Raw genomic sequence first — 15,903 nt, forward strand, 5'->3', positions numbered from 1 at the left:
CCAGGAAGTTGACACGGTTCTACTATACACATACATACACACCTCCCCACCCCCCCACAGAGACAGACCATTCTGGTACCCTCTTTAGAGTCTCACACATCCTTTTCACTCCACCACTAATTCTTGGCAATTAGTAATCCCTCCTTGTTTTTGTCATGTTAGAAATGATTTGGAAATGGATTTTTAACAGTACGTGACTTCTTGAGATTGGCTTTTCCCCCTTAGCATAACACCCTCCATTTCAGTTGCATTTAAAATTGCTGAGCAGTGTTGGTCATTCACCTGTTGAAGAGCATGTTGGTTGCTGCCACTTTGGGGCTATTGTGAACATTCATGTGCTGTAGGTATGTATATGGACACAAGTTTTATTTTTTGCTACCTTTATTTTCTTGTGTGCTTGTGTGTGTACGTGTAGGTATGTGCCCTGCATGGTGCAAGCTCGGAGGTCAGAGTTCAACTTGGCTGGTGTTGGTTCTCTCCTTCTACCTTGTGGGTTCCAGGGATAAAACTAAGGTCAGCAGGTTCACAGGCCCTGGTTACAAGTTTTAATTTCACGGGATTAAGTGCATTAAGGAATGCAGTGGATGGACCTTACAGTGAGTGTATGGTGAGTGTATATTTCTTTTTCTTTATTGTTCTGAAGTATTGCCCGCACTGGCCTCCAGCCTTTGGTTTTGGTGGATTTTTCTATCTGTTTGAACTCCTACAACCTGCGCAAATTCTCTGTCACTGTTGTATTCCTAGCCCCACAATTTGATTTTTAAATTCATCAGATTACTCAGTAAATTGACAGATTTTGAGTTGTGTATTTTTAGCTCTCCACTTGATTCTTTCTCTATTCCCTGTGGCCGGGGTGGGCAGACTCACTGTGGAACCTGCTGCCGTGTGCTAGGAGTTGGAACCAAGACTTACTCTCCTGTTTGTTAGCGCAGTGCCGCCTGTGAGTGCATCCCAGTTGACAGTTTCTGGTGACTTCTCTGTAAAATCTACCTCTGTGACGATACCCTCAAAATTTGGCTGTAAATAAAAATTGTTCAAATTGTTTTCTTTGTCAAGTAGTTTTAAGGTCGAATAATTTAAATCGCTTATTTAGGAACGCTGCAGTAGTAGCACACAGTGCTCGCAGAAAGAAGGCAAGCTTCCACCCCTGCCAGGAGTAGCTGAATTAGTCATAGACTTGTTAATTATGTTTCTGTGCTTATGGATGTGCATGTGTGTGCCAGTGTGTCCGTCATAAGCTCCATCTCCGCATGCATCCCCCACTCACCAGTTACGGTGCTTTGCGCTGATGGCTAGTATCTTACAGTGATATTTTCCTTGTAAAGTTTTCAAAAGCGCTGTGCTAGAGGATAGGTGTCCGTCCTGTTACTCGTGTGCTGCTACACAAGGAATGGGAGAGGCACCTGCTTAGAAAGATTCCAGTTTTAAATTTATCTTTCAAGATGAGACCTAATCATAAAACTGCACATATTTTTGGAGTGCCTTGTGCTGTTTCAAAATGTATACATGGTGTAATGTTTTCCGTCATATCTATCTTCTCAAACATTTATCATTTCTTTGTGGAAAACAGGATCGAGCTCTCTAGCCTTTGGATATAGAGTATTTTACGCCATCATTACGTCCATCACCGTGCCTCTTACCCCTGTCTGACTGTTGTTCAGCACCCATTTGTCAGCTTCTCCCCATCCCCTACCTTTAAGGATCCAGAGAAGATAAGTTTTATTCCTTGTTACATGGACTTGGGTTGAGATAAGGCTGTAGCTTTTTTGCCCATAAATCTGGATGTTAGGCTGTATTTTCGCTTTATTATAAATAATGCAAGTCTCATTTGTGATGTGCTCTCTTGCTGAACCTCGGGGAGGTGGGGACTATGAGTACTGTCATCTTCAGAGAATGTGCAGTCCTTTGGGTGTTTGTCTTCTCAGCTGCTTAGTCAGACGGGGTGTTTTTTTCTTAATGCTCCCAAAATGGACAGCTCAGTCTTTGTTTTGAAATCATTCCTTCTGTCTTCTCTCCCTCTTCCGGTACTTGGATTACTTTGACAAGACATTCAAGCTGTGCTGTCGTATCTTTTTATTTCCATAGCCCACAGAAGCCAGTTTGATGGTTAACTGTAGGCGAGCAGGTAACTGTATCTACTTGGCTAGAAGTTACCCTTAAAGATGAAGTACATGTTGACAGAGGCCCCCTTGACTTGGAGATATGAACAAAGATAACTCAGTCCTTTAGATTCTTAGTGGAAACCAGGGTGAAAATTTAGGAAATTTGACTTAATGAGACAGGGAGTGTGTATGGGGGGCGGGGGGGGTGGCAGACATTTGTGAGTGTGTTCTTGTGTGCCTGTGTGTGTGTGTGTGTGTGTGTGTGTGTGTGTGAGAATGTGTGTATCTAAGGGTGGGGAGAGAGTGTGTGAGTGTGAGAAATGTCATTTCGGGAGGCAAAGAATCCAAAGGTATTATATATTTTATATTTAGGTATTACAAATTCAGATGGTCTCCAGCATTGAGTTACTTTGCTCTGAGAGGAAGGTTATTGGGCCAAGACAAGTAATAGGATGAGAGCCTAATGACCAGTTCATTATGTAGCCATTGCATTGTTTGGGTGATGGAGTTTGATGACAGGGGCTTCTTCCCTGCCCCTTTTCTGTATGATCAGCTCAGGAAAAGAGCTAAGAAATAGCCCCATGTAGAAAATTACACCCACAAATGGCTCCAAGATTTCTATTGCCAGGTTCTGAAATGAGCTGCCCAAGAGAGCAATTTGATCACATTGCCGACAACCTTTCTCCCAGTCCCATCATTAGGACCTCAGACTGTGTCCTGACAGCTTCGACTTCTCTTGCTGTGTGCTTGCTCCATTTTCAATTACTGACATACAGGAATTCAGATTTTACTGTGGCTGAGGTAGGTGGTTGCTCACCTCTTGATACTGGATCCCTTGCCTGAGCTATGAAGGATTAGATCACAGTGACTAATAAAGCGCCCACAGTTGCATTATCGAAAAGATTCTGGTAGCCGTACCGTGGGGACAGACTGGGGTGGCGCATCCTCACTCTGCCTGGGGTCGTTTGTGGGAAAGCAGCTTGAGCCTGAGCTGTGCCCGTTCCTGTATCTGAACACAACATGGCTCCTTAAAGATTAAAGGACTGCCTGGTCCTTCTGGCCCCAGGATGGAGTGATCTCTGCTATGGCGACAGCGTCTCTCTCCCAGGAGAGGCCATTTTATACAGCAGGTTTGTGCTTCCAAATGTGACTGGGAGCTGCACTGGCTGATCCTGTGTTGATAAGTTGACATTTGGGCACTCTCAAGACATATGAGCCTGGAGCATCCCATGGTTTGGGTTTCTGGGAAAACTGCCTCATCAGGAAGTCAAAAGCCTCAACTTTCAACCTGTCCCCATGGGGGAGGCGGTCTCTTTTGTTCGTTTGACTGTTTTATGGAGTCCAGTGAACTTAAATTTTCTCAGCAATAAAAAGTCCATGAAGTCCCTTGTGCTGCGTCCCAGGTGTCTGAGCAGCTCAGTGTAACCAGACTGCAGGTTACGAGTAGTTTAAGAGTCATTGTCTTTTGGAGACTCGAGAGAAATCATGGCCCAACCAAGAAAATAAGTAACAGTTGAGTTTTATCTGTGTGTGATTCTTGTGGGTGAGAGAACTGATGTCAAGGACCCATGTGACTACTGTTCAACTCCTCAGTCTTTGAAAATCACTTGTTATTGTACGGGCATGCTTCAGGTAAGTAGCAGTAACCGCCAGGCACTGTCTCAGGCCGGTTCGCCTCTGAGCCTCCTAGAGAGGGAGCAGCCTGTTTAAAATTCAGCTTCTGGGGCGCCCCCCACTTCTGTACACTCAGCAGCGGAGGGAATGGGGTGGAAGTCATCATCCCGCTAAGCACTCTTCTTGGTTCTTAAGCCTCACTAGAGTTGATTCTCGAGTATCCTGAAGCTTACTTCATTTTTCCTGCTTAATTTCTGTGGCTCATTAGATGAGAGATGTTTGTGTGGCACCCATATTATTTTTATTAAGGAGTAGGTACTCTTGTTTATTAATAAAGGAGATTAGGTGGAGAGACAGCTCAGTGGTTACGAGCACTATTACACCAGGTGGTGGTGGCATTAATCCTTTAATCCCAACACTCGGGAGGCAGAAACAGGCAGATTTCTGTGAGTTTGAGTCCAGCTTGGTCTACAGAGAGTTCCAGAGCAGCCAAGGCTACACAGAGAAACCCTGTCTTGAACCCCCCTCCTCAAAACAAAAAACAAAAAACATTATTACTTTTGTAGAAGACCTGAGTTTGAATCCTGGCACCCACATCACCTGTAGTTCTCTGGCATCCATGAGCATTGATGTACACATACCCCCCCATACTTACATAATTAAAAATAAATCTTTTTTTAAAAAAGGTATGTTGGCAGTAAGAGCCCTCCACACCAGCGATTAGAATTTGGCAGTGTCTGGGACAGACATTGGTTCTTAGAAATTTTGGTCTTACTGATTCACTTTCAATAGGATATCAATGTAAGATTAATTTATGAAAAAGAAATGTACTGAGCGTGGTGGACATGCCTACAGTCTCAGCATTCAGGAGGTGGAAGATCACTCATTTGAAGCCTGTCTGCACTATATACAGAACTGTCTCAAAAAGTTTTACTAGTAAAGTTAAAAATGGCTTTTCAATCTGCTGCCTATTGTAGCTCTTCCTGAACATGTGTCCTCTAACGTCTTTTTACGTATAAGGAGTCTAAAGAGTCTTGAGGAATGAATTTTTAATTAATTTTTTTCATAGTTGTACTATTAGGAAAGAAAAGTCCTTATATGCTTAGTCCAAGTAAAACAATATTTGAGATGTATGCAGTTTTATAATTTTAATTTTCAATGTGTGGGGGGAGAGAGGGAGAGACCAGACAGCACCTTCTTGGGAGTTGGTTCTCTCTGTGTTTGTGGCAGTATCTCTTGTTTGTGCCGTCTCAGACTAGCTGATTGTCCTGTCTCTGCTTCCTGTCTCATCTTCCATTTTGCCATGAGTGTGGAGAATACAGACACATACCACTACCTCCAGGGGTGGGGTTGAGCTTATCAGCTCACAGAGCAAACACTTTTACCCAGTTGACTCATCTCCACGTGTGTCTGTGTGTCTCATGCTGGCCTGCAACTTTCTATGTACCCAGCCTGGCCTCAAAACCATGTCCTGTCTCAGCCTCCCAAATGCTGGGATTACAGAAATGAACCACCACACCCAACCCATTTATTTTCGATAGATAGATAGATAGGTAGATAGATAGATAGATAGATAGATAGATAGATAGATAGATAAATAGAGATACTTTGCAACTACCCATTTAAAAAAAATCAGCAGCCCTATTAATAGTTTTGGGTGGTAGGTTGCTTAAGTTTTCAGATTGAAAGAATTTAATGACAGAACCAATGCTGTTTTCCTTGTTCCTACATAGTCTGTTTTTTACATAATCTCATAAAACCTCAAGTGCCCGAAGCCATTAGTTCGAATTTAGTAATTTTTATGAGCTCTCACTTTTTCCAGTCTTAAGGGAGGTTCTAGGGTAGGGTGTGGCTGTCAGAATCTCAGAGGGGCACGATAGATAGCCCTGTCTTAGCGATTGTTTCTGGTCCTGAGTAGTTCTTGGTGTGGTTCACATCCACTCCTAGTGCCCTGCACTGCCTAGGTTTTTGTTGCCCTAAAAGCTTACCAGTGTAGGAGGAGCCAGTAGCCTTTGTAACAACACCACAGCGTTTTCCAAGAGTTGATGAGGTCAACTCTTGTGGACCTCAAGAGTTGTTTTATATTAGACTGTGGGGCTTATCATCAGCTACAGAAGGATGTTCTCAGGTGTGGTTCATGAGATAATGGTTGTCAGCTGCTCCAGAGATGTTTTATCTTTTGAAAAGGACTAATTAACACACATTGCAGGGAAACTTGTCTTTAAATACTGGCATTTTCTGAATAGGAAACACTGACAGGGAGACAAGCCAGGAGCATTTATAACACCTTCCTCTACAGTGGCTGTCACTCTGGAACTGCTTAGTTATGAAGAATTGGATGAGCGGGATGAAACAACTTGGAAATTTGTTGAAAACAACTTGACTATTTTCATTGGAAAGGAACGAAATATAGCAGGTTTTTTAAAATATTTATTTATTATGTATACAATATCTGAATGTTTGCAGGCCAGAAGAGGGCACCAGACCTCATTCCAGATGGTTGTGAGCCACCATGTGGTTGCTGGGAATTGAACCTCAGGACCTTTGGAAGAGCAGGCAGTGCTCTTAACCACTGAGCCATCTCTCCAGCCTCCGAAATATAGCAGTTTTTAAACCCAAATTCTGTCTGTATGTACTTTCTGTCATTGGCGGTTTTTGTTATTTTTGTTTTGTTTTGAGACAGGGTCTCACTGTATAGCTCTGGCTGTCCTAGAACTCACTTTGTAAATCAGGCTGGACTCGATCTTACAGAGATCCACCTGCCTCTGCCTGAAGTGTTGGGATTAAAGTTGTGCACCACCACCGCCAAATTTGCCTGTACATTTTAATTAACCTATCATTTACTGTCTGGCCGCCTGTGTTGGCAGCTCCATTCAGAGTTCATGCCATCAGAAAGCTACCTTGAAAGGTGAAGGAGGTCAGGTGTGGTGGCCTTGGATGCCCTTGCTGAGAAATAACTGGTGGAGTTGAGGGGAGCACTCATATGTCTTCACTAAAGAACAGAAGGGTCTTACCAGTTTCTCTCTTGTCAAATTAAAGCATCTAGGGGCTGGAGAGATGGCTCAGTGGTTAAGAACCCTGGCTCCTTTTCTATAGGGTTTGGTTCCTAGCACCTACATGGCAGCTCACAGCCATCTGTAACTCCACCTGATGATCTCTTCCAGTCTCAGGCATCATACAAGTGTTCACAGACATATGTGCAGGCAAACATCCGCACACATAATTTAAAGCACCTAGACCGCAAGCGCTTGATCTCTTGTTTTCTTTGTATAACACCAATGCCAATTCTAGCCTGTCAGGACTAATTCAATAATAATGACTAGCTCTTGATGAGCCATCATTCACAAATTGATTTTTTAAATAAACAGGCTAATAAGAAAGAATTGATATACATTTAGGGATTTTGCTTATTTTCAGGGCAAATGTTAAAACAGCCTCCTATGTTCCTTAGGCACCCAAAGATAGGATTGTAGATGATTTAGCTTCATCATGGAGTGTAGCAACTGTGAGAAAAGAATTCTGCTATTTTAGTTTTAATGAGAGAAATCTAGTTGTCTAAGGAAATGGAGAGGTCAGAGGAGGCTGAGTTGAAAAAGAAGTGAGCCTGGTTAGAACTGATAAAAATTCACCAGTAGGATTCCACCAGACCTTAGTGACTCCACTCCTTCTCCCAGTCCACTAACCCAAGTGTTAACCTTTATAACAGCAAAGCAACATTTGTATCTCTGGGAAAATCTTGAGAGCTGTACGCCTGCTAACTGCAGCACTGGCTGTGGAGAGCCTCAGGCTGCTCTGAGATGAAATTTCAGGAACTGGCCACCAGAGCTTTCCAGGTAAGGGCTCCAGCAGTGGGGGGAAATGAGCTTTACCTGCCCCCAGGTAACTCTGCCCTTGATTGAAGACAATCAGTGGGGTGCCTAATTGTTAGGCTGCAGCTGATTGCTCCTGGCGCAGGAAGGGTTGTTTGGGTATTAGGAGTTTTGCTGGCGTGAGTCAGCACTGTCCTGGGTAAAGCCTAAGCTAGCTCTGTAGCAGTGTTGCTTACCAAAGATCCGTCCCCAGGCGGCACCATTCACTGTGCCTGAAAGCAGCTGCTGTTGGCCCCTGAGATGATCTCATCAGAACATGGCTCCAGCGACCTCAGCTGCAGCTACTTCGGGCAGCCTGTGGCAGTGTTTTGAGACAGGCAAAAGCAGGTAACTCCAGATGATTTTTTTTTCGTTTCCTAAAACCAGACTAAGCTGGGGGTAGAAACTGAAAAATCCTTAGCTTTCAGAACGTGAAATAAGGCTCCTGAATTTAGGAATCTAAAACCAGTTCTTCCATTCTTTGAAGTGGTCCTTAAGGGGACAGATTTCCTTTCTTTGGGGATGTGGGTGTTTTAGACCTGACTGAGCAGACCAGTGATTGCATAAGAGATATGCAGCGCTACTCATATTTTATTTTCTTTTTCCTGTTCTTTTTGTGTCTTACGAGAAACCGTTTGATCAAACTAAGTCATGATGAAAGTAAGGCAGGTACATTTGCTCCCTTTCCTGGTAACCAGCCACTGAACCGGGATGCTGGTAACAGTGGCTTTTTGCCCACTGTCCTTTCTCTGAGGGGTTGTGAAGAACACCCTCCTGTCATTCCTGGTTTTGTTCAGATCCCTGATCATCTCTTTCCAGCTTTTTGCCTCGAAACTTTTTATCTGTACCTGAAGCGAGCTGTCACCTCTAGACATTCTCCTTCCAGGCTGTGCACCCGTGGGCCTTCTCTCAAACACCTGGTCAGCTGATTCTTCAGAACCACTGCTTCCTTTCCGATCCTGGGTGAGGCTCCATCAGGGTGTGCTGTTCATTCTAGCCTTAGAATGTGGATGTAAGAACCCTGTTTGTTTTGTTTTACCTGTGTAGCAATGGTAGTTGGTTTTCAGGAAAGGCAGAATGTGGAAAATCCTACCCTGAACCTTCTCATCTCTGGCCCGTGTGCAGTCTTCGTCATTCTACACTGAGCCAGCAGCCTGCTCATGCTTCATGCTTCCCTGAAGTTCAGCAGGAGCCCCTCTTCACTCTCTTGTCTCCCATCTGCCCAGCAGCACACTGTTGAGCCTTTCTCCCAGCAGTCCTCATCTTCCCTCTCCCAGTGTCCTCTGTTGTGTTTGCATATCCTTTTCACTATCTCATAAATGTTGAGGTGTTCAAGGCTTTGCCATCTTCCTTTCATTATATCTTACTAGCCTAGCAGTGTTTATCAAACCTTGATGCACTGTCTGCGTGAGAGACACAGCCAGAGCCCCTGCTATCAAAAGCCTTTAAACCCAACATGTCTGTATGTGTGTTTGTGTGCACACACATACATCGTGTGCATGCCTGGTCTTTACAGAGGCCAGAAGAGGGCATTAGATCCCCTGGAAATGCAGTTACAAGTGTTTGTGAGTCGTTGTTTGGGTGCTTGGAACTGAATCGCGGTCCTCTAGAAGTGCTCTTAACTGTAGAGCTGTCTCTCCAGCCCTTAGACATTTGTTTTTACTCTGTTTTGTTTTCTTTAATCATCTCAGTGGTTTAGACAGGGCCCACCTTCTACAGAGACTACCCTTTCCCAAGATTCCACATACCAAAGACTGATTTTTGCCTGCAGGAATCTGATGCAAGTCCTGCTCAGAATTTCTCTGCTGGACTTCTGCCACTCTAATGTAAACCTCAGTGTTCTCCCATCTTCTCCATGCTGTTGCCAATATCTTCTTTTTGTTGTTCTGGTTTTCAAGTCGGGGTTTCTCTGTGTAACAGCTCTAGCTGTCCTGGAATTAACTCTGTAGACCAAGCTGACCTCGAACTCACAGTGATCTGCCTGCCTCTGCCCTCTCAGCATTTTCTTCTTAAAGGCCAAACCTCATCTTCCAGTTCCTGAGTTTTAGAACCATTGCTGCTGACTGATTTGTAAGCCACTTCAGACTTGACAGTGTCCTGATAACTGGCCTGTCTCTATCTCCCTCAGCTACCCTCACTAAATTGTTGATTTTCCCATTCCATGGCTATGACATATACCATTAGGTCAACAGTTCTCAACATGTGGGTCATGACCTCGGGGTCTAATGGCCTCCTTTTCTGTAAAAGGAGCAGCGGGCTACGTTCCTGTCCGACTCGCCTGACCCGCGGCTGGCTTTACCCGAAATAATTACATGGAAACTGTATTCTTTTAAACACTGCCTGGCCCATTATATCTAGCCTAATTTTCACATCTTGATTAACCCATTTCTAATAATTTGTGTAGCAGCACGAGGTGGTGGCTTACTGGGAAAGATTCAGTATGTCTGACCTGGCGGCTGGCTGCATGGCGTCTGCCTCATTGCCTTCTTCCCAGCATTCTGTTCTGTCTACTCCACCCACCTATGTTCTGACCTATCAGGCCAAGCAGTTTCTTTATTAGTTAACCAATGAAAGCAACACATAGACAGATGACCCTCGTACATCAATTTACATTGCAATTCTTAACAGTAACAAAACTGCAGTTATGAAATAGCAATGAAAATTATGTTATAGTTGGGGGTCACCACAACATGAGAAACTGTATTAAAGGGTTGCAGTATTGGGGAGGTTGAGAACCAGTGCATTAGAGATTGATCCGTTTCCTAATAGCCCCTTCCCTAACTGCAAAGGCTCATCCCCGGGAGATTTCTTATCTATAAAGTCTCTGACTTGAGTTTGATTATTCTTCCTTATTTGGGCTTCCACAACTCTGTCTTCTCTCTCCTCTCCTCTTCTCTCTCCTCTCCCCCTCTTCCCCTCTTGTTTTCTCCGTCTCTTGTTCTCTCATTCTCTAGTTATCTTGTTCCTTGACTGAATTTGGTCTTTTGTCTGGAGCCTGGTACATCAGGCAGAGTGGCTGAAATGGATCCCTGGGGTCAAACCGTTGTTCTAAATGTCTTTATCATTCTTTTAAGTGTTAGGTGATCCATATCCTCTCTGGTTAGATGGATGGTTCCTGTTGGATGAACTCAGACTCATGGCTGCTTGTTTATTTCACTGGAGTCTATATAGTCACTCTGAGTTTATTTGAAAACTAAACGGCTTGATGAAATCTTGGCACACCATGTTGCTTGGTGTTTTTATTTTGTGTGTATATTTAACTGCCTGCATGTTTCTGTGTATACGCATGCATGGCTGGTGCCCTCAAAGACCATAAGATAACATCAGATCATGGAGCTGGAGTTAATGGCAGTTGTGAGCTGCCTGGGATGGGTGCTGGGAACCAAACCCAGGTCCACTGCAAGAGCAGCAGAGCCATCTTAACTACTGAGCCATTTCCCCATCCCCATTGCCTAACATTTTTTATAGTGTATTATAAAACTATTTCTGTATTTCATTTTATCTGATGCATACAATAACCCTATGTTGGATTGACTTTATTGCCCCTCTCCCCAGCCAGTGGCTATAAAACTAGTTCTGATATAAAAGCGTTTATTCACATAAAACTGGGAGGGGGCGTTTTCTTTTGTATCATTAACAACTAGCTAGTCACTTTGTAATTAAATAAACCTTGCCTAGTTCTACATAAATAGTGTCTTTGCTCAGAAGGCAGGGGCTAAGGATCATTTCTTTACCAGGCCACTTTATGATCAAGGTCGAAGAAGGAATAAGAAGAGATCTGGCCTTCTGTCCTATGCAGAGACCTCCATTATGGTTAGAGACTTCTGCACCCCAATTTAATGAGCTGTGAGTATGTATTTTTATGCCTGTGTGCTGGGGATAGGCAGTGCCTCCCACGTGCTAGCATGCAATACCCTTTCGCTCTGAGCTACAGTCCATCTGACCTTCTGTTGTGCTTCCAAGTTTGCTGAAGCTTCCTTTTGTGCTGTGAGACCAGGTGAAGAGAAAAGCAGGGAGTGGAGCGAACTGTGTCTTGTAGACATTCTAGTGGGGGATTACATTTGCTATCAGACTTGGACTGTGGAAATTAAATTATAGAAAAATCCATTGATCCATTGGGGCTAGGAAATAATGTCTGGTAGGTACAAATTGTTCAATTTTGGTTCCATTCTACTTGAGAGATGAATAAAAGGTTGAAAACTAGGTCCAGTTACTTAAGAGGTTGTTAACCTAGAGAAACAAAAGCTAAGAGATAGCTTGATTCCCGTCTTCAAGTAGTATAGTTGTCAATGGGCGTTTTGTTCTTAATGAACTTCAGAGTCAACAGGATAGTTCCAGGACTTCACTCCTTGGAGGGTAGAGTGTTGAAGTCACCCTGCAAAATGACATGTGCTGTGATTGGGAGTATTGCTGCTAATGTTGAGACAATTTACCTTATTAACCTTACAGGTTTTTCGTGAGAGAATAGTCAGTGTACAGGCATATGACTTATGAATTTGGCAGCATATCTGAGTCACCTGGGGGAATTTACAGGCTTGGACTCCTAGGTACCAGACGTGTGACTCAGTGTCTCCTGGGGGGTGTTAGTTTGTAAGAGACACTGTGTCCTCTCATGTAATTACCACAACATGAGAGTGGGGGTAGGGTACAGGGCCAGATAAGTTTAATATATAGGATAGCAACCTCCTGTTGCTTCCTGCACTTGGCTGAGGCTGCTTGGTGTCCTCCTCCATCCACACTTCCCCCTCTGAAGTCACTCAGGCAGCACACCATCCGAGCGTCTTTCTCTGTGCTTTACTCGGTTTTTCTTTCTCCTACTGCCAAGTGTGACATAGTGTGTTTTAGTCTCTAATTAAATATTTGTAAAATAATTTGACTGTCTTCTTCCTTTTCCTCTACCTACCACCGTGCTTCTCCTTGTAAGGGGCTCTCAGTTTTTGTTGAATGGGCAAGTGGTCGATTGAATGCATTCAGGAATGAAGTGATATTTGAATCAGTTTCAAAGGTGATTAGGATTTTGGAATGAGAAATGAATTGTTCTGAAGTCTCCAGTGTAGATCATATTGCTTTCAGAAGGTGGATGAACTGGTTTGGAAGCGTTGAAAGGTTTGATTTCTACTTTTACTGTACTTAGTAGGCCACGTGGATATCTAGCAGGCTTTCAGAGATGCAGTATTGAAACTGAGGGCGAGACTGATGTCAGAAAGAACGCCATCGGGTGTATGCTTGCAGCCAGTAACAGTGAGCCCCTGCTGCATGCCAGACGACCGTGCTATCGGGAAGGTAAAGGAAAGACTCATAGAGCGTCCTCTTGAACTGTGCCGGTGAGAATATTCCAGCCAGGAAAGGGACAAGTGCCTGGGGTCAATGAATACTTCATTTTTTTGAGAAATTGCAAATGGAGTGATAGGTTAGAGTGAGGAGAATGAGGGAGAGGTATAAAATGAGTGGGAAGGCGGCAGAACCAGTTACACAGGGCCTTCCCCTGTGCTTTATTCAAAAGCATAATGGAAACCATTGAAAGCTTGAGACAGGAAAAAAGGGATAAGTAGTGGAGGTTTATATATTTTCTTTTAAATAAATGTCCACTGTGATTACTCTAGCGAATAGCACATGGCTGCATTAAGTACTTTTCTCAGTCTGTCATGGCAGGAATGGCATGGAAGAGTACATGGTGACTGGAGCGTGTTGTGGGCACCTAATGTCTGCTAAGACCAGGGAGCAGACAGCAGAAGATGTTAGTGTCCCCTATGTTCTGTGCCCCCACCCCTTTATTTAGACCCCAGACCATGGGGTTGTGCTGCCCACATTCAGGGTGGGTCTTCCCTCTCCAGAATACCCTGAAAGACAAACCCAGAGTCACGTTTCCTGAGTGATTCCAAATCCAGTCAGATTGATAAGGAAGACTGTCACAGTGGCCAAGAAGGGATCAGCGAAGAAGTGTTTGCTCTGCTGCTTGGGAGCCAGAGGCAGATGGGTGGGTTATAATATAATAGCCTCCACACTGAGAACATTTTTCTTAGATCTTTCCAAGTTTCTCTTGACCACTCTTTGATGTAGTCACATCTTTGTTTTGTTTGTTGTTTTTCCAGTCAGTCTGGTGCTTTATTGCTGTGACCACCACAGGCCTTGACCACACACCTGCACAGCAGACAATGCCTTTCCTTCCTCTGCTGTTTCTTGGTCTTAGCTTCTTTGTGCTTGGTGAGCCGGTGGCACATGGCTCTAGTCTGCTTGGGTAGCAGGTCCAGAGGCTCTTGTAGGTCCAGGGGCTCTTGTAGGTCCAGAAGTCCTTGCTCTTGTAGAATTTCCTGAGGTTTTTTTGGATCTGGTTAATGGCGATAAGGAACTCATGATGGATTTGGAGAGCTTGGCACAGTACTGCCTGTTGCCTTAGCAAGAAGCTGGGACAGTTCCACCCTTGGGTTGTCCTGCTGTTTCAGCGTCTCTTCCTTGATCTTAGCCATGGCTCTGCTGCTCACTGCTTTGGGACATCTGGCCCAAGAGCATCAGATTCCTTGTTTACTATATTAATACCATATCACCATTCAAGCCTTTTTACATACTATTCACACAGATTTTATGTTAATTTTATGGGCCAGGGTTTTGAGTTTCTTCTAGGCTTCTAGCTTGTCAGAATCCTCTTCTTCCATGACGTTTAAATTCAGATTCTAAGGCCAATTTTTGAATTCTCACTCTGACTCCAGTCCAGCTGTCCAATTTAGTCATGACTCTTAAGATTGCTAAGGTTATTATTAGACTGCCTTTTCCTCCTGACTGCCTGCGTCTCAGATCAAACCCGGGTACTGGTACTTACGCGTCTTTGATTTCTTTCTCAGGCACCTTTATTTCTGCTCTGCTTACGACTTATGAGTGTCCTCTTTCCCAGGGAGCCTCCTTTGTCTGGTCCCGTCCTCCTCTGGCTCCTCCACAGGGGTCTCTTTCGTGTCACCTTTGTGTCACAGTGCACTTTTCTGCCTTTTCTTTTAGCAGCCATGGACTTGTTTTATCTCACTGTGTTCTGTGAGCGGATCTGTGTGCTGACTTTCGCATTTCCCCTGATGTCCTTGCACACAGTAAGGCAGTCTGTCTGTCACATGAGCGCGTGGAGCTTCTGACTGTCATCTGTCCCCTTTCCTTTCTTCCTGAGGTGATTGTTGTGATCTGCCCTTGGCGCTCACTCACATACTTACCTGCTCCATTCTCTCACCCAGATTTCCCCATTAACAGTCACTTGATGTGGGTGTGCCTCCTGCTGGGCCCATCCCCAACCCCTTTGTGCTTCTCTTTCCACAAGTCATGTGACTAGTGTGGGAACAAAGTGTGATTACATTAAGCTCATAATGAAAAGACCATATATGAAGGATAGTCTTTAAGGTTTATCATTAGTTTTCTTCCAAGTGGGAAATTTTCTGTCCCACATTGAAAGGGAAGAGAGGGTAAATTCTTTGGGTACTAGATTGAGGCATGCAGTATTCCCACTATGGGATGTGATATGTTAGAGACATCTTTTTAAACCAAAGAAACCATCCAGGAAGCCACAGGCACTTCCACCAACTGCTAATTTTAAATCTCTGGTTTTTTTTTTTTTTTCTACAGCTGGAAGGATCATTAGAAATTAGTGGAGTTCCACCCTCCTATTTTCCTGATGAGGAGGCAGACCAAAAGAAACTAAATGACTTGTCCATAAAAGCCAGGCTATTGTACCCAGCGTTTACTGGGTGGTCTGTGGAACCTCCAGCGCTTGGAAAGCCATGGAGTCATACCTAGTGTGAGGGCTGCAGGCCTCTCAGGTGGCTGAGGCCACTGGAGTGCTCAACAGCTGCTAGGGTGGTAGCAAGCTGGGCTCAGGGCTCTGTGGGGACCAGCTGACAGAAACCTGTTTCTTCTGCATTTGAAAGGGGGCCAAGGTTTAGCCATGAAAACACTTCTTCTAACTTTTGTGGCTCTTTTTTTCAACCTTCATATTTCAAGTTTTGTTTTAGATTTCATTTCCTTATCTCAGCACCATTTGTGGTATTCTTATTGCAGGTCAGATGTCAGTATGAAGCATGGGAAATCCAGAAAATGTCATAGAGGTTTGTGACTTATGAGTGCTTGCTAGGCAAATCTTTGACTTTAAATAGTAATGGATTTTCCTGTCCAGTGAGCTGGTTGTCAGAAGCCATGAAAGGTTACCTGTTTGTCAAAGGTCTAATGTTGAGCTGGAGAGCTGCCGCACAGAGCAGTCAGACAATCCCAGACAGGAAGTCAGGTTCAAACCAGAATGCGCTGTCTTCATTGCAGCTTGAGTGCTTGCATTAAGAAACTTGCTCTGGGGAAAAAGTCAAAACTTCAAC

General features: G+C 44.1%; 1 protein-coding gene across 7 annotated transcripts in view; it reads left to right on the top strand.

Annotated features, from left to right (window-relative positions):
- The window catches only part of Rffl (ring finger and FYVE like domain containing E3 ubiquitin protein ligase), a 67,017-nt gene that overhangs the window by 17,232 nt on the left and 33,882 nt on the right, over positions 1-15,903 (top strand). For 2 of the 7 annotated variants that reach the window (XM_085695538.2, XM_085695545.2), the window contains exons 1-3: positions 7,417-7,549; positions 7,779-7,912; positions 11,302-11,410. The exons of 2 other annotated variants lie outside the window; for them this stretch is intronic. In XM_085695538.2, coding sequence (XP_085551664.2) covers positions 11,404-11,410 — 7 coding nt within the window. In that variant the 5' untranslated portion in view covers positions 7,417-7,549; positions 7,779-7,912; positions 11,302-11,403. Of the gene's footprint in view, positions 1-7,416; positions 7,550-7,778; positions 7,913-11,301; positions 11,411-15,903 lie in introns of those variants that run through there. 3 more of the 7 variants (XM_085695540.2, XM_085695546.2, XM_085695543.2) reach the window with 2 other exon arrangements.

Source organism: Myodes glareolus, chromosome 9, assembly GCF_982192425.1.
Source record: "Myodes glareolus chromosome 9, mMyoGla1.1, whole genome shotgun sequence".
Lineage (NCBI taxonomy): Eukaryota > Metazoa > Chordata > Mammalia > Rodentia > Cricetidae > Myodes > Myodes glareolus.